Source organism: Canis lupus, chromosome 9, assembly GCF_003254725.2.
Source record: "Canis lupus dingo isolate Sandy chromosome 9, ASM325472v2, whole genome shotgun sequence".
Taxonomy (NCBI): domain Eukaryota; kingdom Metazoa; phylum Chordata; class Mammalia; order Carnivora; family Canidae; genus Canis; species Canis lupus.
Genome location: NC_064251.1, coordinates 15286008 through 15312487, shown reverse-complemented (window position 1 = coordinate 15312487; position 26480 = coordinate 15286008). Strand labels below are relative to the sequence as shown.

The following is a 26480-nucleotide window of genomic DNA, read 5'->3' as shown; positions in this document are numbered from 1 at the left end:
GAATTGCTTGGAGATATTCTAAGGTTAGAGGAATGCTGATTCTTTCCCCGTGGTTAGTGGGTAGTGAAGTGTTCTCTGTTGTGAGTTCTTTATTATAAGAGTAGCAACTGCACATTCCAAAAACAAGCCAAAAAGTTATTGGTCCCTCACAGTTAATCTCTGAAAATGTCTCAATAGTCATTTTTGTTCATGGGACAAAGACTTAATTTGTTTTTAATCTACCCTTGTAGAATTTCATTACAGTCTGGCACAGTGTTTTTGTTTATGCAGATCTTAGCAGTTTTCCTGCCGCCTATATTGACTGCCTAGGATCTTTTCCAGTTTACTGTCCTGAAGTTTTGAAAAAGAAGAAGGTTTTAATTTCCTTCCCTAATTTTAACTTTTCTCTTTCTTTGTTAGCCCTAGACCTTTTGGATCTGCCTTAGAGAAATCCATTTGGAGTTGTCAGTAAATGATGGTGAACCATTATTTACATGCTTACTATCCAAGTTTATTTTTCCTCTCAATTATTAAGTATATGTAAAATTATTTTTTTCTAAGGAATGTTATTGTTACTGTACTTAGCGTATTTTCAGCCATTATTAAGAGCTGGTGCAAAATGGAAAATAGCATTATATATCATTCTCAAACACTGTTCTGAGATGATTATTCTAGTCCTTGCCTCCAAAGAGCTTATAATCTGGTAGGCTTTGATAATTCACATAAAATAGTAGGGGATAATGGAGTTTATACTTCAAATTTACAATGCCAGAATCCTATATCCAATGTCCTAAAACATATATACATACATTGATTGATTGATTGATTGATTGATTTAATATAAGCTCCACACATAGCATGGAACCCAATGCAGGGCTTGAACTCATGACCCTAAGATCAAGACCTAAGCTGAAATCAAGACTTGAGCTGAAATCAGAGTCAGATACTTAACTGCTTGAACTACCCTGGTTCCCCCCTATAACATACATTTAAATAATGGTTTTAAAGCATTCAGAAAGAAACTAACCACTGGCTTATTCATATGATAAACACCTCTTCTCCAACTTACTGTACCTTTCCCTGTCATACATACAAGAGGAACTGTACTAGTACTCTTGGCATAATACATGTTCCACTAAAGAGAATAACTTCATCTATTAAATAACAGCTATCAATAAATAAATAAATAAATAAATAAATAAATAAATAAATAACAGCTATCCTTTTTGGTACAGGGAGATAGGAGACAGAATTCAGGCAAGAAGTGTGAGTAGATTGCTTCTTGCAGTCTGATGTCATAAATCATCCCCTCTAGATGCCAAACACTCTGATCAGCACCTTGAAATTTACTTTGTACATCTCCATGTCCCTCCATTACCTATCACATCATCATCACCATCATCATCATATACTAATAACCACAACATCTAGTAGTGAGCACATTCAGTGTGCAAGGCACTATGCAATTGCTTTACAAAATCTTTGCAATATCCTTGAGAGGTAAGTGGCATATTATTATGATAACATAGGCCGCTTAGTTTAGAAATATACAAAGCATCTGTTGTGTGCACTATGGTTGATCCATGAGTCTAAGATCCACATTTTAGTTCCTGTTCTGGGATAGCTCAGCCTGTGGCCTTGAGGAGCACATTATACTTCAGCTTCCTATTTCTAAAGGATAACAAATTTTAATATCTTTTTTAGTCTTATCTACATTACTTTTTAATTGTGGCCCTCATTACAATTCTGAGAGATTGTGGCCCACATTTTAAAGATGCAGAATCCAAGCTTGGAAAACTTGTATAATTTGTTGAAGACCACGTAACACAGGCAATGTGATGCAAGTCTCACTTGAAAGCCCTTTCTTTTAATCAGTGTGTTCTTTATCCTACAGTTTCTTTCCCCCTGCTTTCTCATAGGTGTAGATGAGAAGATAGGAATTATAGATGTAATATTTCTGTCTTAAAGGTGCTAAAGATACATATTTTTTTCCTCTAATTTGGGAAGAAATGGTAGCACATTCATGAATTTTTAGAACATTTACAAGTACATCTAACCTCATACCCACATGTCTGCTCTATGTTATGACATAAATTGCATCTATAAATATGTTACATTTTTAGTTGCATTTTACATTTTGAGGAGATGAGAGTCATTTAATAAGGAAAAAACTGGCTAATACTCAGGTTCATATTAATAGTGCACTGTTTTCAGGCATCGCGTGATCTCCCTTTATGTCAAATGTTGCTCAGTGATTTCACTTGCCACTTTTAGGGTCTGAGTATTAAATAAAGAAGTCTGGGCACTGAAGTGGGGTTTAGTTGGTTGAGCATCCAGCTCTTGATTTTGGCTCAGGTCATGATCTCAGGATCCTAAGATGGAGCCCTGTATCAGGCTCCCTGCTCAGTGGGGAATCTGCTTGAGATGCTCTTTCCCCTCCCAATACCCCTCCACCCACTCACATGCTTTCTCATGCTCTCTCTCTCTAAAGTAAATAAATTTTTTTTAAAAAAGCAAAAGGAAAAGTCATTAGTTATTTTTATCTGCTTTGGGTTGGCATTAATATTTTATATAAAATAAAATATCCAAAAATTTGAAATTTGGAACTCTCTTTTATATTCTCAAAAACCTGGTGCTACTTCAGATGTATGGAAATGAAATCCAGTTGGCTTTTGAGTATTGTGTTGGCATATTTAAAAGGCCTTTGTATCTGCAAAGATATTAAAATAGGTAACTGAAATTTACACTGCCTTATTTTATCTACTATACCCTAACTTTTGCCATACACTAATAAAGAGGTAACATTTACAACAATGAGTTATAAGCTATAATAATTTGCCTTTTTCTTTGTAATAACGTTTATGGGTAAACAAAGATTTAAATCCCAATTTCTTCTTGTATTGAGAATTTCTATTTAGTTTATTCAAAATTATATTAAGTAATGTTTTGTAGGAATGTCCTAAAAGTTGTTGCAGTCATTTTTGGAGTAACTGTTTCTTTAGAGCACCATGTTGTTTCCATATGCTGTGTGATCTATCTATATATCAATGTGTCTAGTATATCCTTTTGTAACAGCACATCATATTTGCATGAAAACAGAGATTAGGTAGGAGGGTCAGATTTACTCTTGACTTACATTGAATACAGCTTAGAATCACCTATTTTCCTAGGCCTTAAGCACTAAATGGATGAAGGACAAATAGGTCACTTATGCCTCCAAAAATACATGGATAAACAGAAATAGATCATTGAACAAATAATAGTATTTGCTCTATACCCCACACTATTACAAATATTGCTACAACATTATATAAGACAAAGGTTCTGCCTTTTGTTAGCCACATTGTGAATGGTAAACATCTGGAAAATGCAGATTTTAAAATAGCAGTGAGATACTTCTTCCCAATATGATGGAGTAACCAGTACTGGACTTGCCCTCCCACTAGAAAAAAAACTGTTTTCAGACATTAGACAGTTAACAGCATGGTAATGTGATCCCTGAGAGAGAGGATAGGGGAGAAAACTAGGTGAACCCTGGCTTTTTGCCCAAAGGTTTTCCCTGATGATGGAGAACTCAAAGAAGGAATAGTTTTACTAAACTGAGGAAACAGATCAGAAGTTGGGGCAGTCAAAGCAGCTGAAATTTACAGAGTACTGAAGAATAGGAAGCTAGCAGGAACAGAACTACAGAATTCTGCAGAGGGGTTCTTTTGAATCTTTAATTTAATATAAATTGCATATAGATGAGGTAAGTTCTCCCATGGCACTGGAGAACAAATAAATACCAGGGAGCTGTAAACGAATCAGTTCCTAGAGTTCCCATAGGAATGGGAGATTTTTTTCATTCTGAGCAGCTAGAATGTAGAGATCTTGTTAAAAACCTGGAGCATTCAGTAGAGAGCCAAGAAAGGACGCACTTTGGTTACAAGGCTAACCTAGCCTTAGAGCAAAAAGTTACTCCAGACCTGCCCAAACAAAGCTGTAAGAAAAAGGCTCTAAAGGATCAGACTGATCCACCAGTGATTTATATGCCTTGGGTCAGAAAGCAGCTGCTTAGCCTTCCTGTTGAAAGTTAAGACTAAAAAGGCTATTGACTTCCTTTGTTAGCGCATCCTTCAGATATCCCTGAGTGGGCACAGCCAAAGTGTCTTCTAATCTTTTCCTAATTCAACTATATTCTCAGCATATTTTGTTGGATTTTTAAAATTATTATTCATAAAAGACACAGAGAGGCAGAGACTTAGGCAGAGGGAGAAGCAGCAGCAGCAGGCCCCCACCGTACTCCAGGATCACACCCTGGGCTGAAGGCAATTGCTCATCCACTGAGCCAGCCGGGCATCCCTGTTGGATATTTTTTATGGAAAATAATCCAGTCATTAAAGTTAGAAATGAAATGATTATAGTCTGATTATAATGATGATTTATACAGCATTTGTTTTATGAAAGTCTGAGTCTCTCAGTCAGATAATTTATATTATGATTAACATTTATAATATCCAATGAATGCTTTTTTAAAACTCACTTTTAAAATAATTTGCTTATTGGAACTCTTATATGTAATGCTTGTCTTTGCTTTGCTTTTTCTACTTCATACTGTTCATTTAGCAAATAATTATTACCTAGCTACCATATGCCATACAGTATTCTAGGCACTATAATCTAAAGCATTATATTTGAATGAAAAAAATGTATAGATTTAGGCTAATTTTTGATGATGTAAGTTAACTTCAGTCCATTTAAAAGAGGGCTAAATTTATATAGAATTTGCTGCTTTGTTTTTTAGTTCTGTGTCTTTCTTTTGTGAACTATCAATTCTACTATATGTAGAATATAACAAAGAATGCTATGTGTTCACCAAGTTTTATTCCCTTTCCTCCTTGGGACATAAGTAAACCATATATCCCAGCCTTTCATGCAGATAAGTGTGTCATGTGACTGAATTTTTAACAATATGAATAGAAATAATATATACAAATTTCAACTAAGCTATAAAAACTTCATATATGCAGTTTTTCCCCTTCTCCCCCCGATCTTTAACTTGATGTGGGGAACCTGCAAGAGAACTCTAAGGCTTAAAGATAAGGAGCTAATTACTGAACCCCCATATTGATTTGAGAACTCTATTCTGTTGTGTTAAGCCACTGAGATTTTAGGGCTGTTTCATTTCTCAGCCTACCCTAGTACAGGGAGGAAACATGATTGTAATGTAACTGTGGTGGTGTGTCTATGGGAGGGGACATACGTAAGTGAGTTGAGAGACTGGCCTTTCTCACCCAGTCTGTTGTGTACACCAGTTTGCTAAGATGAAAACACTGCTTACTTCTTTTTGGTTCTGGTACTGGCTCTTGTTCTCCTTGAGCCTTTGGAAGGGCTGCTTTACTCTACTCCCATATCATCTCTTGATCTCCCTGTCAATCTGTGTCCTTTCTTCCATTTCCCTAAAATCAAATACTTCCTTTTCTTCTCTTTATCTACCTTTCCTTTTCTCTTTCTTAGAAATCAGGGGCAAATTTGTTTAAAGGTTTTTCTTTCAGTGCCAAGTTTAGTGAGTGACCATGATGAGACACCCTTTACATATTTTTAAGTATGGTAGCACAATTTAGAAACTATGAGTGTTAGAACACACTAATCACCCATCACATCTAAGAACGACCTCATGATTTACTTGCGATTTAATGGAGTAACTAAAGCTTTTCTGTATCACACTTGTTTAAGGATGCCACGGTACCCTACATGTGGTTTCTTCAAGGTTATGTATTATATATATAACTGGTTTACTCTGTGCTTCCTCTTTCTCCATTTTTTTTTTTTTTTGAGTTCAGGTTTTTATTGAATATGTTACAGAAAAGGTTTAGTCAAAAAGACCAAAGCTCATGTCATCATCATACTCCTCAGATTCTTCTTTCTTTGCTTATACTTTTCATCTCCTCAGCTGGGGCAACAGTGGTGGAGGGGACAGGACCTCCTGTTGGTGCAGGTGGCGCTCCCAGTGTTGATATTGGTGAGGGACTTTGTAAATTAACCTGGCCAGAAAGGTTTGACATTTACACTGGCTGCTTTAATGAAGGCATTGAACTTAATTGTCATCTCTGACTGACAACTTTTGTCTTGCAAGATGAGGGCCACATAGATGCAGGTGAGCTCCACGGTGGAGGCCATGGTGTGGGCAGATGATGGGTGGGTGCTGCTGGGCACAGTGCAAGTTGCCCAGTGAAGTGAGGGCCTCAACCCAGCTCATCCCAGCTTCTTCAGAAGGAGGGAGTACCTTAGTGGCAGCTAAGGAGAGCCTCTTTCCCCTCTTTTGACCTCTGACTGTGCCATCAGTGACTCTTATAAATATATAAAAAATGGATTGGCTCTCTTGAAGAGATGGCCAAAAAAATGTTAAGAGGAGACTGCCCTGTTTAATCAAAAGACTAGATTGCCCAAATGTCCTTAAGTCTATTTATATGAGAAGTCGTTTCTTAGCTTAATTTATTTTCACTACTTAACCTGTTATTTCCTGAGTCTTTTACTATCTTTATTGCCTCACCATTATCTCAGTTATGACTAGACTAGATGGTTATTATCTCAGTATTTCATCAGCTCTATCCCTTCACAGCGATACCAGTTTAAATGCAATTGCCTAAAGGCTCAGTAGTGGCTTAGGGATTGGGCATCTGCCTTTGGCTCAGGGCATGATCTCGGGGTCCTGTGATCGAGTCCTGCATCAGGCTCCCTGAGGGAGCCTGCTTCTCCTTCTCCCTCTGCCTATGTCTCTGCCTCTCTCTCTGCGTCTCTCATGAATAAATAAATAAAATCTTTAGGAAAAAAATAAAATAAATGCTGTTGCCTAAATATTTTGCTACCATCTGAACACAGAATGGACAGAAAATAGAAAATTAAATTAAGTTACCCAAATTGAGAAACAGTTTAGTACAGTGCATGTTTCTCAGATTTCCTTGATTGGCATAGTTCCTTCATGATTTTTGCCATACCTACTTATAACCATACTTTTAAAACCTAATATTGTCTTTGAACTTCATGTTTTTATTTAAATAAATTTACTTTAAAAATAAATAAATAAATAAATAAATTTACTTTAAAACGTTGTATAGGGACACCTGGGTGGCTCAGTGGTTGAGCGTCTGCCTTTGGCTCAGAGCATTGATCCCTGGTCCAGGATCGAGTCCCACATTGGGCTCCTTGCAGGGAGCTTGCTTCTCCCCCTGTCTCTCTCTGTCTCTCCTTCTTTCTCTGTGTGTCTCTCATGAATAAATAAAATATTTTTTAAAAAAGAAATTGTATATTCTAGTTAAACTGGAGAGTCACTATCAGACACTGTAACTGTATGGTTATCCAGAACTTTGGTTCTTGCTAAATACTTTCAAATGGCACTGATATTAAAATTTTTCCCTTCTTTGTTAAAAAGGAGGATTAACTAATATTAGCACATTAAAATTTTCTTCTGGACCTATCCAAAAGTATGGAAACATAATTGAAAAAGGAGTAACATTGTAGCCATTTCATTAGAATAATCTAGACGATGCTGTCATAACAATGGCCTTATAAATCTCAGTGGTTTAGCATAACCAAGGTCTATTTCTAGTTTACCCAACAAGCCTGGGCAATTCTTCAGGACAGCTGTTCTTGATAGAGTAACACAGCAATTCAGGTTGCTTCAATCTTATATCTGTATCATCTCAACATGAGACTTTACTGACTTGTGTCATAGGATGAGACAGACTATAAAACCATGCAGGGCTGAGGTCACCGGTGTTCTCATTTCATAAGTCAGAACCAGTCACATAGTCCTTCCTAAACTTCACAGGAGCTGGCAATTGTAGTCATCCTTGTGCACAGAAAGGAATGGAGACTAGGATGTTGGTAGGCACTAGTACAGCCCACTATGCTGTATAATTCAGTGCTATTTACTGCCAATTTTATAGATCATTTAAAATCATTTCTTGCTATAATGAGTTCCATACCTTGAAGAACAATATTGTTGATGATATTCTAAATCAAAAGACCTGGGTATGGTTTTTTGCTTTTTTGTTTTTGTTTTTTTCCCCTGGGTATGGTTTTATAATGTACCACTTAAATGCTGTGATCTTGGGTAAGAGATCTTGTGATTCTGTTTTCCCATCTGCAACAAAGTTAATGTGTTGTATTTCTCATAGAAAAATTATGAAATATAAATAAAAGCATAAAATAAACTTACACAAACGTTAACGGGGCACCTGGGTGTGGCCCAGTTGGTTAAGCGTTTCTTGAATTTGGCTCAGGTCATGATCTCATGGTGGTGAGATCAAGCCGTGTTGGCTCTACACTCAGAGTCAGTTTGAGATTCTCCCTCTCGGTTTGCCCCCCACCCCCGGCCGTTCATGTGCATTCTCTTTCTCTCTCTCTCAAAAAAAAAAAAAAAAAAAAAAAAAAGCTGTTATTTTATTGGTTGTAGCATAGCTTTTTTGAAAGTAAGATATCTGTTTTTAGAGCTATGTACCTAGTATTAGAATTTGGCTCTAGCAAGAAGTTAGTTTCACTAACAAAAGAGACTATGCAAGTCCCAAACAGAATTACCTGTTCCCATTGATTTTTCTAAAACAAAGCTTAAGTGTATTTTTCTACAATTGAAATCCTCTTTCATAAAAAATTCTCTTATACTTCGTTTTGTTTTGAATTACCAAATAAGAGCAGAGCAAACTTACAGTTTCTTATAAAGCTCTTTAAGAAAACAATCATAGGGATCCCTGGGTGGCTCAGCGGTTTAGGGCCTGCTTTCGGCCCAGGGTGTGATCCTGGAGTTCCCTGGTCGAGTTCCGCATTGGGCTCCCTGCATGGAGCCTGCTTCTCCCTCTGCCTATGTCTTTGACTCTCTTTCTCTCTCTCCCTCTCTCTCTCTCTGTGTCTCTCATCAATAAATAAATAAAATCTTTAAAAAAAGAAAACAATCGTCAATAAATGTAATGTTAGAAAACTCAGTTTTTAAATTTTTTGCTTTGATAAAATTTAAAACAATGTATTTACTAATTTTTAAAACAGTAATACTTAAATGATAAAACTAAGAATAAATTCATAAATCAAATGAATATTGCATATTTCTTATATACTGTGATATAAAATCTAGTCATGTACCCAAAGTAATGTTTTTCTAGGTCACTTGCTCCTGTCCTACCTTCTTCCCTAATTTTCTGATAGAGTTTATAAAGGAATTCTATTTCTTCTTTAAATAATTGGTATAAAAAAAAATAATTGGTATAGTTCACTAGTGATGCCACTTGGGACATGGCTTTTCTTTATTGGAAGATAATTAACATCTTACGTGTTATATATCTATTCCTTACGTGTTATATATCTATTCAGATTTTCTATTTTTTAATGTTTTTTAATGAGTCAGTTTTGATCATTTGTGTCTTTCCAGGAATTTATTATTTTCAGTTTTATTGCTTTCTGCTCTAATCTTTATTATTTCCTTTTTCTCCTTGATTTTAATTTTAGTTTGCTCTTTTTCAACTTTTTAAAAACACGAGCTATTTCTCTAGTAGCTTTTTTTTTTTAAGATTTTATTTATTCTTGAGAGACACAGAGAGAGAGAGGCAGAGGGAGAAGCAGGCTGTATGCAGGGAGCCTGATGTGGGACTCGATATCGGGTCTCCAGGATCATGCCCTGGGTCGAAGAAAGGCGCCAAACAGCTGACCCACCCAGGGATCCCTCTCTAGAAGCTTTTTAACTGTTATAAACATAAAACTCTTCTTTGAAACTTTTTTTTAAAAAAGGTAAATTTAAAAAGACCTACTAATTCTCTCCGAACTAGCTTTTTAAAAAAATATTTATTTATTTATTCATGCGAGACACAGAGAGAGAGAGAGAGTCAGCGACACAGGCAGAGGGAGAAGCAGGCTCCCCTGAGGGAGCCTGATATGGGACTCGATCCCGGATCCCGGGATCACAACCTGAGCCGAAGGCAGGTGCCCAACCACTGAGCCACCCAGGCATCCCTTTCCAAACTAGCTTTTTGAAATAAGTTTGTAATTTTGATTATAATATAAAATTAATGAACATTTATTAAACTTTGTGCTGAGTTGGGAGGCATTCTGAAATATATTTTTCTCTTCTTTAAACCCAGTAGCCCCTGTTTTATACCTCTTTTGGCACTTAGCTTTCTCTACTTTATATCATAGCTATTCTTTTGTTTGTTTTTTTAGATTTTATTTATTCATGATAGTCACACACAGAGAGAGAGAGAGAGAGAGAGAGAGAGGCAGAGACATAGGCAGAGGGAGAAGCAGGCTCCATATAGGGAGCCCGATGTGGGATTCAATCCCGGGTCTCCAGGATCGCGCCCTGGGCCAAAGGCAGGCGCTAAACCGCTGCGCCACCCAGAGATCCCTATCATAGCTATTCTTACTCTGCCTTTTCTCCATCATTGAGTTCCTTCTGGCCAGAGACTGTTCTAATGATGTTTGAATCCCCTGAAGCATCTAGCTCTGCACATGGTAGGTAGAACACAGTAACATTTTACTGGATTGAATGGAAGAGCTCTCTGGTACATTTTATGGTTGGTTTACAAATAGTTGTATTCAGTTTTCTAACAAAACAATTCTCATTTTATTTTTTTGTTGAAGATTTTTATTTATTTGAGAAAGCACAAGAAAGAGTGAGCATGAGCTGGAGGGGTGTGGGGCAGAGGAAGAGGGAGAAGCAGGCTCCCCACTCAGTAGAAAGCCCAATGCAGGGCTTGATCCCAGGACCCTGGCATGACCTGAGCTGAAAGCAGATGCTTAATCTACTGAGCCACCCAGTTGCCCAACAATTCTCATTTTAAAAGTATCACTCTTAATATGTGAAAATTTCATTAAGCATTGAATTTGCATTTTGAGTAAATGATGTATCTTAATACTGCCAAATGGTTATGATAATCCTTAAAATGTATCCTGATGGCTGTTTTTGTTTATTACATAGTTGTTTTTTTTTTTAATATATACTCTAGTGGTGAGGTGGGGGACTTTGCCGTGTTTTGCTTTTTAAACAAGATTATTTGAATAAAGGGATAATTAAACGTGAAAAAATACATAGAAAGTAATTAGATTCATAATTAGAGTTTTTAGCAATATGTTGTCTATATATAAACTTTCACCTGACAACTAGAACTCCTGGAGTAGAAAGTACAAGTAAAGCATTTAGCCTCAATATCTAACCTTTCTGTTTTGATCAGTAGACAGCTTTATGAATATTTTTGTGATAAGCCATTAGTCTTGAAGTTGTTAGTTGTGAATAAATAAATACACTAATGTACCTTCTCAAATTCCATTTCCTTTTATTTCTGTGTAGCAGTTTGCTTTGTCACTGATAGTGAATAGTTCTATCCTTTATTGAATTGTGTACAGATTTAAAATTATTAATGGCATTTCAGTTATTTGGATGTTGTTACTTTTGAGATTTTTTTGTTTTCATCATTAGGAAGTTAATATTAAATCGTTACATGGTAGTTTCTTTAAAAAAACTTATTTTGATTTCCAAATTGCTAAATTTTTTAACATATTGAAAATCGGAAAGAATATTTTCCCCACACTTGGATAGCTTCTAAATTCTTTTTGTGATATTCAAGCCCCTTCTTTTCACTGGGACCATAATGCCATAAATTGATGCAGATTAACTAGCTTTCTATTTCTTCTTTTTTTTAATGGACATAATTACTGTTATCCTTTGAAATGTTAAAACTATGTAAGGTTGCTTTTTTTACTCAAATAAAATGAATTCTGTTTTTCCTCCTTCCTAAGGCTGTTCACTATAATCAGTAGAGATAAGAAAGGTTCATATGTGAGCCTGTCATGGATAACTAGGGGCCATACACTAACTCATGTTTGTTTGGTAAGCAAAGTTAACTTTACTTTGCCAAACTGCTCACATTTTGTATTTCACTTACATTTATAAGCTTTCAGAGAAATCAGATATCTTTTATAGTTTGTTGTCAAGAAGATATATATGCATTGTATCTCCAGCTACACTAGTATATCTTTATTCAGATTTTTAAAAATGTCTGAATCTTTATTCAGATTTAAAATAAATGTGTCCCAATTATTTGATACATCATAGCATAATATGGATATAAAACACTATGCAACAATTTTTATTTGCAAAGTAGAGTCAGAGAGTGAGGAGACTAAAGAGGATACTGCATGGCATTTGAGGAAGATGCAGGAAAAAGAAAAGTGTATAAAACATCTATTTCCAACAAAGGGTTTTAATGTAGATTTTTTTTTTGCACCCATGCTGTTGATTGCTAAATGTAATAGTCTGATCATGACACTGAATGTGTCTTTTAAAAAGAAAATTAAAAATAAGAAATAAAACATCTATTTCATACATTATCCTTCCATAGATAATCAGAAGAAAAAACTGAAAAAATACTCTGCAGCTACTTATTAATTTTGTAGTTGGTTTTAGAGCAAAAAGTTTTATTTTTCATTATAAAGAGTCCCCCTGTTTCTACAGTAGACTAGCCTTTATTTGATGAAGGTTGTCATGTCAAGTTCTGATCTCTTCCTCCTGCATTGTATCTGGGGGGTGTTTTGTTCTTTCTTTTCTTTAGATAGGTACTTTCTCCTTGCAAAAAAAAAAAAAAAAAAAAAAAAAAAAGAACTATGTGATTTATAGTTTTTCTTCTTCATCTACTTTTCACTTACATGTAGTCTATGCCAAGTTGTCAAATTCTATTGGTTTTTCTTTCTCTCTCACTTTTTTTTTTTTTTTAATTTTGTTGTTTTTGATTCCTCTGTTTTGGAGGAGGTACATAACCAAAAAGGAAAATCTCCTTAGCATTCCCCTTCCTTTAATGTGTTACTTATGTCATTTTTTAAAAATTTTTATTTATTTATGATAGTCCGAGAGAAAGAGAGAGAGGCAGAGACATAGGCAGAGGGAGAAGCAGGCTCCTTGCACCGGGAGCCCGATGTGGGATTCGATCCCGGGTCTCCAGGATCACGCCCTGGGCCAAAGGCAGGCACCAAACCGCTGCGCCACCCAGGGATCCCTTACTTATGTCATTTAAGCACCATCATGAACAGTAATTATTAGGACTTTGGATAGGTTAGAAGGATGCTATTCCCACCTATTTCCAGATTTTAAACCCACCATAGATGGAGGGGGTAAGAAGGAGAAAATAAAGAATGTTAGAAATATCTCTTCTTCTTTCTTTCTCTCCTACTGTCCTACTCCAGGATATCCATTGTACCCAAAGGTTATTTTCTAATAAATGTTTAGGAGCTTAAATATTATGAATATTCATAAAAGATTCTCCCTATGAAAGCTCTGTCAAAAACTTTTTAAAATATAGTTTTCTCTTTCCACATAAAATTTCCATTTTTCTCCAACTTATTTATTTTTAATATTTTTTTTACATTTTTTTAAATTGGAGTTCAATTTGCCAACATATAGCATAACACCCAGTGCTCATCCCATCAAGTGCCCCCCTCAGTGCCCGTCACCCAGTCACCTCCACCTCCCATCCACCTCCCTTTCCACCACCCCTTGTTCGTTTCCCAGAGTTAGGAGTCTCTCATGTTCTGTCTCCCTTTCTGATATTTCCCACTCATTTTTTTCTCCTTTCCCCTTTATTCCCTTTCACTATTTTTTATATTCCCCAAATGAATGAGAACATATAATGTTTGTCCTTCTCCAATTGACTTATTTCACTCAGCATAATACCCTCCAGTTCCATCCACGTCAAAGCAAATGATGGGTATTTGTTGTTTCTAATGGCTGAGTAATACTCCACATAGACCACATCTTCTTTATCCATTCATCTTTCGATGGACACTTGTTTAATAGTTCTCCAGTTCATATCTTTTTCTCCTATATTTTCCTCTAAGAGTTTTAGAATTTTAGTTCTTACATTTAGGTCTTTGATCTTGTGTTAATTTCTATATGTGGTGTAAGATATGGATCCAGCTTCATCCATTTGCCTGTGAATATCCAGTTTCCCCAAGACCATTTATTGAAAAGATTGTCCTTTGCCCATAAAATGGTCTTGGTATCTTTGTAAAATCATTCGTGTATTGGATTTATTTCTGGAATCTCTGTTCAGTTGGTCTATATGTCTGTCTTTATGACAGTGTACTATATATACTGTTTTGATCACATTATAAGAAGCTTTATAGTAAGTTTTGAAATCATGAAGTATAAGACCTCTGACTTTGTTCTTTTTAAGATTGGTTTGGTTATTCAGGGTTTCTTGAGATTCTTTATGAATTTTAGGGTCGATTTTTCTATTTCTGCATAAAATGTCATTGGGATTTTTATTAGGATTGCATTGAATCTATAGATCGCTCTGGCAAGTATTGCCGTTTTGGCAATATTAAATAGTCCTCAAATCCATGAACAAGGGATGTCTTTCCATTTATTTGTGTCTTTAATTTCAGCAACAGTTTATAATTTTTCAGTGTTTAAGTCTTTAACCTCCTTGATTAAGTTTATTCCTAAGTACTCTTTTTTATTGCTACTTTAAATTGAATTGTTTTCTTAATTTCATCCTGGGATTGCTCATCATTAGTGTATTTTGTGTATTGATTTTATATCTTGCAATTTTGCTCAGTTTGTTCTAACAGTTTTATTGCAGAATCTTTACTTCATTTAAGGTTTTCTACATTTAAGGAATGTCATCCGTGAACAGAGATGATTTTATTTACTCCATTCTGACTTGGATGCCTTATATATTCCTCATTCTCACCTATAGCTAAAATCTGTTTGCTCTGCTTTCACATTTGGCAATTAATTTGTCTTAGATTAATCTTGCTGAATATGTTTTTTATTATAAAACTGACTTTATGAAAAGAATTTCTTAGTACTTTATGATGTTCTCATCCTAAATATATCCTTCAATTCCCATTTTCCTTATCTTTGCTTTGGTTTGGTCTGCCTCTCTACCTATCTCCCATAATTATCTGAGTCCTGTGCCACCTCCATCCTAAAAATTCCCATTTGCTGGATAAGTTTATCAAAGATAAATACCTTAGTAATTATTTAAAATCCTTATTTTAGGGATCCCTGGGTAGCTCAGCGGTTTAGCAGCTGCCTTCGGCCCGGGGCGTGGTCCTGAAGTCCTGGAATTGAGGCCTGCATTGGGCTCCCTGCATGGAGCCTGCTTCACCCTCTGCCTGTGTCTCTGCATGTTCTCTGTCTCTCTCATGAATAAATAAATAAAATCATAAAAAAATTAAGTCCAAATAACTGATAGAAAACATAAGAGAAATGTTCTCAGCTAAGAAGAAGTGGAAGAGATGGAATCTCACTTAAGCTTTCTCTTAATTCTTGTGTTATCCAGCCCCTTGCTACCCTACTACCATATTATATCACAGTAAAATATCTAGTTTGGTTTTATGATCCTCCTACCCATCTCGTTTCAACCACTTTTTAAAAAACTGATAAACCCTTTTGACACAGAATTCTTTTACCCAGCTGAATCATCTTATGTAACATTTTTTTTTACAATGAAGCAAATTAAAATTCTAGTCTTGCGAGCAAAATATTGTGTCCTATATTCCAAAGTGACCTTTTATGTTCTTCACCAAGCAGTATTAAGACTATAGGACAACCTGTCATACCTGTGATTGCACCCTCTGTGTTTGGACTTATAGACAGCACTAGTTTTCTATGATTTGGGTAAGAGCAACATTATAATCTACCTTTAAAAATAATTTAAAGTAATTATTAGACATTTACAGTATCTCATGAATGAGGGTAGAGATGAGGTAGGAAAAAAGAATCAAATGTCCACTATGGGCTGTAAAGATAACCTCAGTTGGAATTCCTGAGAAGGGAAACACAAGAAGTCTGCGTGGCATCGAGTTTACAGAATCCCTGGGATCCTGATTTATCCCCTTGACTCCCATCTCATAATTCTTATACTTTCCTCATACCACCCCCTCAGTTTCTCCTGCCATCCTTCAATTTCTTCCTTATATCTCTACCCTGAGTTGCTGATTTCTGTCTACTAGCCTACTATTTTCATTATAAAAATTGTTATTAAGATTTTTAGATATATGGAATCCCTTTAACAGGGACCAGTGCTGTCTTTGTCAGAACTCAGCAGGTGAATAGTTACTCTGCTGCCATGATAAAATAAAATAATAAAATTCTAGTAAAGGACTTAATAGCTTTAAGAATTAAATTATAATCATTTCTTCTATACAAAGCAATACTGGATAAATAAAATGCTTCATTATTTTTGAATTGGTTGGTGAGATTATAATGAAAGAGACGCTAATATTGGTTATTAGTAACCTGCAGATCTGCATATAAATCACTTGAGATCTTTGTGACAGTGACTTTTAAAAATAGGCTCAATTATTACAGTTTTAGCAGAGGTGAGAGTTCTGCTATTCTAAAGCTTACTTTTGGCAGAGAACCATACTGTTAACACCCTTAGCTCTTGTTGCTATGGAGAAAGTAACAGGATTTATTTTGTTTTTTAACATACCACTTAAAATATATATGCATATCTTAAGATTTGAAATGTGATTTAGTTGCTTGTAGGTTTTGAGTATCGGCACATTTCAAAAGTACTTCTATATTTTTTAACACTTGATTATTTTTATCCTCCAGAGAAAATAGAGAATAATTCTGGCCATTATAATGGCAAAATTTTATATTACTTTTTACAGGGTCTTTTAGGAATAACTTAGAATCCCTTGTGGATCATTAATGGATGAGGATTTTGAAGAACATGCAGAAACTTTTGAAAAAAGTAATATAATCTTAAGCCCTCACATGTTTTGGACACCTGTAGTTATGATGGAAATATATAATGCATACAACTCAATTTCAGATTCAAATGATACTTTTGAAACAGTGTTATGCTAAGCACTTTCACCCTGTTGTAGTTTATTTAATGGAACTCAGTTTGAGAGTACCAAAGTAATCTTCATAATTTCAAATTTTAATGTATTAAACTGATTACTTAAATGTTTATCAGTAGTGTTCCATAACTCTTCCTCCTAAAAAATCAGTAAATAGAATTTATACAAGCCTTTAATAAATAGAACTTTTTTTAAAAAAGATTTTATTTATTAATGAGAGACATAGAGAGAGAGAGAGGCAGAGATATAGGCAGAGGGAGAAGCAGGCTCCAGGCAGGAAGCCTGATGTGGGACTCGATCCCAGGACTCCAGGATCATGCCCTGAGCCAAAGGCAGACACTGAAACCACTGAGCCACCCAGGCGTCCTATAAATAGAACTTTAAATTGTGAATTATACTTTTTATTTCATTCCTTACAAGAATGAATGGATTTCATGACATGGAATATTACTAATCCATAGACCTCCTGATTGTATATGTAATTAAATCACCTCTCTCTACCTTTAGCATCCAATGTCACACTGACATGGCCTAGATAACATCTAGTCCAAAAGCAGTTTGACTTTTTACTTTATAAGCTGAACAGTCAGGTGATTGATTTACTTTTAAGCTAGGTAGATTAATCCTAGTTATGGTATTTATCACAATTGAGTGTCAAAACAGTTATTTCTGGATTTAAAAAAAAGCTTTGATTACAATTGTTATAAACAGAATTTTAAAACCTAGCTCTATACTTTCCTCAGCACCTTTATTTAATGGCAAAGAAAAAATAGCTCTTTGCTTTCTAAAGAGAGAAAGTAGCTAAAGGTAATAAACAATTGCAAGTTAGGCTCATAGTTTTGAATATTAGATTTTAGCTGTTCCAGTTTGCAGTGACTTTTTAACAAGACCCATCTTCTCTATGAAGAATGCAGTTAATTTTTTTTCTGGCACAAAAAAATAGGGTAACCTGATCTGAGTCTGACAGAGTGTGTCGTTCATTTAAGTGCTTCCATCTGTTGCCTGCTGTTCCCCTTACTCATGACCCCTCTGTGTTTCTCTCTTTCCCTTTTCTTTCCCTGTTTCTTCCCTTTTTCTTTCTTCCTTCCTTTTTGTTTTCTTCTTTCTCTCTCTCTCTCTTTCTCTCTCTCCTTTTTCCCTCTCCCTCTCTCTGTCTCTTCTTTTGTTCTTAGCCCCTCTGAGGAAGGCAAAGTTTGTTGAGAGCCCACGAATTCCAGAATCCGAGCTTGGCTCACCAACCCTCGCTTCAGCTCAGAAACTGGATGTGGATGCATACTGCCCTGGTAAGCATGCATGCAAAGTGTCTGCTTTGACAGAGGGAGGTTTGGATCAGGCCCATCCGGCAGAGCAGTGTTTTGCATGTATACTATTCATAAAAACATACTGTAACTCCTTTTGCAACTGATTGCATATATTCCTTATTAGAAGATAGTTTTTATTAAACATCCTTTTTACTACTGATACAATCAAGAGTAAGTATTGAAAACCATTTCAAGGATAATTCTCAAAAGAACTAAAATAATTTTGGTAGATAAATAGTTTCCAGAATGATTTTTGTGATTTGAGATCCTTGAAGAAATATTGCTTTGGCCGTGTACAAACAAAAATATTAAAAATATGAATAAAAATGTTCATTCAACACTCGTCCCTTATACACGACCTACTTTTTTGAATGCCTATTGGATTTCTGGACAGTTACAGAAAATAGTTGTGATGTTGGAAACATTAAACTTAAATTAGAAAAGAAACCTTATAGGTTACCAATTTGGACTCCTGGATATTCACTTTTAGAAATACCTCTTCTCATGAATGGCCTATGAGCACATGTGGGAGTTCACTAAAACCCTTCTCTTGTGGGAGCCAAACTGAGACAGAGTCATTATCAATGCTTAGATTCTTGCAAACTGAGATGAGTTGCCTGGCAACATCCTTTACACTCACTCTACAGTGAGTCTATAGAGCTGTGTCAGAAATGTTCAAAGATCTAGTTGAGTATACAGATCAGAGCTTTAGTAGAGGGCCTTAGAAGACTTGGTTTTAGGTCTTTTGTTTATTCCTGCTCATTAAAATTGATGGTAAACCACAGAGTGAAACCACTACATATTTACCACATTAGGGATCAGCAGAATAAAATGATTTTTAGTTCTAGGGAAAGTATCAATAACTCCAATCTGAAATGTCAGGGTAATATAGTTCTGAAGGCAAATAAGACATGTTTAAAAAAAAAAGATAATAGGTGAAAATCTGAACCAAACCTAATCAGAGGCATTGTATGGATCAGTTTTAAATATTGAAATATCTTGGGGATTTTACTTTCAGGATGCAGAATCCTAGTTTTCATCCACTGTTGGAGATGACTTTTTAAAAATCAATCACAGTTATGTATTAGGAGCCAGCTTTTCTGTTTCTGAAAGGAAGAAAATAGCTCTTTAAATGTCATGATAGCACATGGTTAGAAGAATCCTTTTCATGTTTTGAGGTACTGTCACACTTCTTGGTAAAGGGAATAATGTGCTTTGCATTTCTTCATGCAAATTTTAATACAATAAAGTAAAACAAATAAATGCACTAATTCCCTATTCCTGTGTGGAGTTTTGGAAGAGAAGCTCTGTCAGAGGCCTTTTCTTTTTCAGATTTGCAAGTCAGAGTGATTGTCAGGGAGACTAATCTTTCACTTCCTGATTGTCCATCTGACATCTTTAATGTAATCTAGCTGTTATTGTCAAAGAAGCAAGGTAGCTGCTGTTTGTTGGAATGCCAGTGCTGAATCCCTGTCCTTTTAAAAATTATCCATGTATTTTCCACCAATATGAATCTTTGCTGAATTGGAATTGAACCAAACTAAACCTCAGTTGAAATTTTCAGAAAGCCAGGAAGAAACTAAAACATGTTGCCAGAATGTTAATTGCCATACTCCTCAGTCTCTCCTTTTCTTATCTGAACAGTTTTAATGCACGGAAACTTCTTAGTGTTTTACTCTTTTATAATAAAGTTATTAAACTCTCCGAAAATAAGTTTCTATTGAAATAAGATTAGTGACCTGAAGGTTGAAGCTGTTATCTTCTACATAGTACCAAAACTTAACGACAGATAAATTCAGTGTACTCACAAAGCAAACAAATAATCCATTTCTTTTGAATTTCTCTTACGTAGGATATGCTAACAGAATAGTGATTATATTTTATTGTATACTTATATATAGTAATTCAGTTAAAGCTGTTTTCTCTTCTTGTCCACTGCTGTATTCATTATCAGATACTAATTTAGGAAAATAGTATATTTCACAGAGACAACAGTCATAAACCATAGGTTCAAACAGTGACTTTCAGATTTTCACATGCTTCAGAATTACTAGGAAGACCTATTTAAATGCAGATTGCTGGGCCCACCCTCAGAATTTCTGGTTCAGTAAACCTGGGTTGGGTTGAGAATTTGCTTTTCAGGTGATTCTGAAGTTGCTGGTTGATGTTCCACACTTTGAGGGACAGCTGGGTTACAGGACTGCTGCAGGCTGCTTACGGGCAGTCCAATGAACAATGCTGAATTCTGTAGGGTTCATTCTGCTATTGATTTCTGAGAGTGTTGTTTCTGTATTATCTAAACTTTAACCTTTTGATATCTATATTTTAGGTTGGAAGAGTAAAACTTTTGTTCTAAGAAATGGCCATGTCTTTTTTTTGGTTTGTCCGTTTGTACCTGGTATCTGTTACCTGTCTAGTTTTCAAGATTATCCTACATATAAAAGGAAATTGTGGATCAAACCAGAGCAGATCATTGATATTTGGTCTGCAAAGTCTAGTGAAAGGTACACTGAGGTATAGCTGTGGATCAGAATTTGTCTAATAAATTAAGGGATTCAGTCTTCATAGCTTTGGATTCTTTTTTTTTCTTTTAAGATTTTATGAATTTATTTGAGATAGAGAACAAGAGCAGAGGGGAAGGGCAGAAGGTAAAGGAGAAGTAGCCTCTTCACTGAGCAGGGAACCCAGTGAGCAGAAGGCAGATGCTTAACCCACTGAGCCATCTAGGCACCCCTAGCCTTAGATTCAAAATACCTAACTTACATTTTACTATTCCTCGAATCAAATTTGTTGTATGCAGAAAATGTGAGAAAAACACAAGTAAACAGTATGTTTTGGTTCTGTACTTAAAATCATGGGACATGATTGATCATGTTACATAACTGACCTACCAGAGCAATTGTTAAGTGAATTGTGTTTGATAATTGTCTTATGGTGGAGAAATTAAGACTTAGAAAATTTAAGTGATATGTATAGGATCACAAACAATTTATTATTGAACTCTTGGAGTGGACACAATGTAGTCCAGAGATAGATTGCCTATAATTCTGGTACTGTTTAAATTCTATAAACACCCCCTTAAACTATCTTTAAGTTAAAAAGCAGAAAATTCAGTTTTTAAGTATGAGACTGGACTATAATCCATTTTTAGGGTAACCAACTGATAACCCGTGATTTCAATAAAAGCAGTTCCCAAGGTAAGAGAATAGATTCATCCTATACTCTTAACTTTCCTGCTTATGGCATTATTTATTAGCTGTGTGGTTTTAGGCAAGTCATTTAACCTTTCAGTTTTCTCATCTATAAAAATGGTAATAATAATCTTAAATCCGACTAATAAATGTAAAGCTCTTACAAGCAGCTTGATTCATAGTAAATACTTATAAATAAATGTTAGCTTATTTTGTTATTATTATAGTGATAATCCTGAAGTATACTGCAGGGTTTTAAAGTGTTTTCTAAATAATGGGGCAGGAGGAGAGATGTAAAGGTTTAGGGTCATTTTTAATTATTTTTAATTATTATTTATTTATTTTAGACAGGAAGGGGATAGGGGAAGGGTGGATGGAAAGAGAGAGGGAGAATCTTAAGCAGGCTCCACGCCCAGCCATGAGCCCAACTCTTGGCTCAATCTCACAACACTGAGATCATGAGCTGAGTCAAAATCAAGATTCGGGTGTTTAACCGACTGAGCCACACAAGTGCCCTAGGATCATTTTTAGTTAAATGTATCTTAATTACGTTTCAGTTCTGATTTCCCCCCTACTAGTCATATGATCCTAAACATGTGATATAATATCTCTGTGCCTCAGTTTTCTGTCACAGCAACATGACATATACTATGATGTTATTTCTATAATTTAACATACTAAATATGTATTTATATATATTTATTTATTTATTTATTTATTTATTCATAGGGAAAACATTGGTTTCCTAAAGAGAGAGATAATTGGGATTGGTTGGGAAGTCAGGAGAGAATGGGATTGGTGAGAGAATGGTCATGTTAGCAGTGGTTGTAGCTGGTTGGTGGGATTACAGGTGGTTTTAATTTTCTTTCTTGGGCCGCATATATCAGTAAATGAGAGCTCAAATTCTGGAGTTAGATCTGAATTTAATTTCTGACATCCACTAGCTATATCTATGTGTTAACTTTCATAACCTTAAATTCCTTGCAAACTGATAAAAACAGGTCTTTAATGATAGGTTTATTTCTTAGGGTTGTTAAGATCAAGTAGAATAACACATATGCCAAATGCTTATTACTTTAGGCAAAATAATAAGAATACCTTTCCTGTTGTTAATTCATCATCATCATTACACTTTGTTCATTTTCTAAAGTTTCTGCATTGAATTTGTATCCAAAATTTTTAGCAATCATATGCCACTAAAGGATGGTGATACTCTATTTATGCCTTTGTTTCTTAACTTTTTGTATTGGATATTATAGTAATACATCATTTCAACTGTAGAAATGAATCTTAACCCAGATGGCAGGCCAACTCAACAGTTTTATAGGACTTTTGACTACATGTGCGAGGTTAAGGGCCAAAGTCCAGACCAGTGTTCTGAAAATAGATAGGCTTTTATCCACACTGAATGTTTTCAGAGAAATTTGAGATTAATCTTTTTATAATAGATCTTTTAAATCTCTTTAAAAATGGCACTGTCCTTCAAAGGACAGTGTTATTTAAGGTGACAACAAGATTAGGATGTATTTGAAACTCAAGAATGGGGGAGAGTTTTATAATAGTTATTTGGGACATACTCATTTATATATTTCTTGAATTCGTAATGATTTTTCCTCTGGATTTCCTATCAGCATTGTACATTCTGTTGCACAAGTACAAGCCACTGTAGATAAATGTTTTATAAAAAGTGACTAATTCCTTGAACCTCTTTCCCCAACTTCTATATAGTTGTGGTCATTCTGTTTAAAAGAAAAGGATGATTTGTTTTCTCATCTTTTTCTTCCCATTTATTTTTCCCTGAAAACATTATCAAATGTTATCTTTGTTAGTTAGGCATGTTTCATTTGTTTTGCTCAAATTTTATACTTAAAATTATAGTTTAAAACCCTCTGTATGATTTTGATTGACATGTAGATACCAGGAGCCTTTTCTTGTCCTTCACATCTTCTATTATGTTATGTTCATATTCCCTATGTCTGTGTTGTAAACACAATAAGTATAAAGCAGGGTTTTTAACCTGACTTAAATTGATGAACTTTAGGGGTAATCCTTATTATACACAATTATGATGGTTATTATACACAAATATGATTCTATAAGGTACCTGTGTGCTTCTTTCTGTAACAGGTTCCCAAAGCAGTCTGTGACACATATTTTACCCACCCCAAGTAAAGGAGAAAAGAAATACTGTTGTGGTCTTGAAGCTATGTGGTATAGCTCTAGTAGCTATGTGGTGTAGCTACTAGAGCAACATCAAAGAATATATGTGTACACGCACACACACACATATGTATATATGGACAGTGGACAGACTTGTAAATGGAATGAAGGGGATAATTGACAGTGCTGCTCTAATCATACAGTGTGAAAGTTGGTATAGAAAGTAGAGCTCAGAAGCAGAGAGATAAACTGAACATATTTCAGTGTATTTTAAGTATGAGAGACACTGCCTGATTACTGGTTACAAAAATAAGCATGCTAAAGAACTAGAATATGAATATGGATAGCTTTTCTTGCCCAGACTTCCTTATCCACTAGTAAGTTCTTAACATGTTAGGAAGTTATTTCAGTGTACAAATTCTTTATCAAATAAAATGTTTCATTTTGATCATTTTTAGTTGTTTTCCTGATTTACATTTTATCATTGTTTAAAAGATGAATAGTGTCATCCCATAAACTTTTAGATTAACTTTTCTCAAGGTGTTTTGCTTCATAAATTCAAAAGACTTGGCCTATGAATGTGGTACTTAGATCCACAAATTTAGATACGCAAAAGAACAATTTTCCCATTAACTGAAAAACATTTTAATGTAGTTTTTGAGGAAGTAAAATGCACTGGTTTAGAGTAAAATGCACTAGTGTAGACTGCAGACCTTGGAGCCAGAGTACCTGTGTTCAAATATTAGTTTTGTCACTACTTGTGTGAACTTGAGCAAATAATTACCAAAAGAAATTAATTTCCTTATCTGTAAAATGGATATTATAATATTACCTACACCATAAGAATACTGTAAAGATGTATTAAAATATGTAAAATAATCAAAACAACCATATTTGTGGTCCATAGTGCTATATAAATCTTAGCTACAATTATCATAATGTTGTAGAACCTTTAATGCCTTTTATCTAAGAATGCTGTGGATAAGGCTATCATCCTTTTTAGAGTACTTTGCAGAGGATAAAAGTACACCTGTAACCTGTAGTTATTGGTTGTTTTTACAAGCAATCTATGTATATTCATAGATGCTAAGGTGTGTGGGATTTGGTTTTCGTTTTTTTGTTTGTTTGTTTGTTTTTAAATAGAGGCAGTTTTTCACAGTGGTAAATAGCTTGGGCCCAGGATGAGACAGCTTGGATTCAACTCTAGCTGTGTCACATATTAGCTGCATAACTTTTATTACTTAATCTTTCTAATCCTCTGTTTCCTCATTTGTAAAATGAAGATAGTAACATCACCTACTCCATAGAGTGTGATGATTAAAAAAGATAATATGCATAGTTTACTTAGCTCAGCATTTGGAACATCAGTTATTATGACTAATAACTTATCTCTCACATGTATATATTATTGTATTATTATAAATTTATTTCTGAAAATAAATGTTGTTTTATGTTTCTCTTTTCCTAAGCTGTATATTCCTGTAGCCCAATGTCCATGAAAAGTTCTATGGGAGGAAGGAAGGGATGGAAAGGTATTCCTGACTTGTGTTTTGACACCCAGCAAACTCAAGATTTATGAATTCTTTATATCACCAGTGCCATCCTTTATTTCTAAGTCACTTAAAATCTTCCTTGTCTTTTTGTTTATGTTTTGCTTATCTAGAAGTTATACATTATTAAACTTATGCTTATAAGACTTGCAGGAAGTGTTGGTTAAATTCTGTTTATTTTCACTGAGTACCCTTGAGAATAGATTCTGTATTAGTGATCTGTTCCTGTATAACAAATTACTATAAAATTTAGTAGCTTAAAACAATATCACTTACTATCTCATAGTTTCTGTGGGTCAGGAATCTAGATGCAGCTTAGCTCCTTTCTGTGGATCAATGTTGCTCACAAGCTGCAGCCAAGTTGATAGCATGGGCTATAATAATCTCAAGGCTTAACTGGGAAGGATCCTCTTTCAAGGATCATACATATATGATCATATATGATCAACAATCATACTTATATGATTGTTGGAAGGATTTGGTTCCCTATGGGCTGTTGTGACGGTCTTAGTTCCTTACTGGCTTTTTACCAAAGGCTGCCTTCAGTTCCTTTCCATGTGGATTTTTCCATAGGGCACCTTACAACATGGCAGCTTGCTTCACGAGAGCAAGCAAGCAAGAGGCAGATTGAGTGCAAGCAAAATGAAAGTGACAGTCTTATAGTATAATCTCAAAAGTGACAGGGCACTGGATGGTTCAGTCTGAAGAGGGTGTGACTCTTGATCTTTAGGTCGTTAGTACAAGTCCCATGTGGGGTATAGAGATTACTTAAATAAATAAAACATTTTAAAAAGGTGACACACTATCAGTTTTTGCCATATTCTCTTTGTTAGAAGCAAGTCACTGTGTCCAATCCACACTCAAGGGAGTAAATTGGAATTTTGAGGAAAGTTATTTAAATGAAGCAACAACTTTTTCTTGTTTTTTCCTACATATTTGATATGCACCATTCCATGGCCTGGAAGCATAAATCTTTCTCATCCTTGCATTCCAACAGAAAAATTCCATGTATCCCTAGTATCCACCCTTTTTATATTCAGAAATTTCCTGTTTCTTTCTTATAACTATACATGTCTTTCCCCTTACTTTACCAGTATAGATTATTTACAGATTACAAATTATTAGAGTAATCTGTACTATTAAGCAATTTATAATCAGTGCTATTATACCTTAAAGTTTACTGTAATGTGTTTTGACTTTTATAGAAAAATATATTCAACGAAAATAGCTAATATAATTTATGCCACTTTCATGCGATTTGGCCTTGGAAAAATCTGTCTTATGGTGTCATATTAAGATTCTGATGCTGCAGCTAACGTTTGCTTTTTTGTTTTTCTTGATCAACATAGAAAAGAAGAATAGGGAACAAAGACAACTTACCACCCTTTTGTAGTATACCTTTCTCTCCTATTCTCACTATTCAGAAATTTTTTTCAAAGTATAACATTATTCCTTACCAAGAT

At 34.9% G+C, this 26480-nt stretch overlaps 1 protein-coding gene across 10 annotated transcripts in view; it reads left to right on the top strand.

Annotated features, from left to right (window-relative positions):
* Positions 1 to 26480, top strand: part of TANC2 (tetratricopeptide repeat, ankyrin repeat and coiled-coil containing 2) — a 369309-nt gene that overhangs the window by 176406 nt on the left and 166423 nt on the right. For 7 of the 10 annotated variants that reach the window (XM_025436730.3, XM_049114606.1, XM_049114608.1 and 4 more), the window contains one exon: positions 17988 to 18098. The exons of the other annotated variants lie outside the window; for them this stretch is intronic. In XM_025436730.3, the coding sequence (XP_025292515.1) occupies positions 17988 to 18098 (111 nt within the window). The remainder of the gene's footprint in view (positions 1 to 17987; positions 18099 to 26480) is intronic. 10 annotated transcript variants of the gene reach the window in all.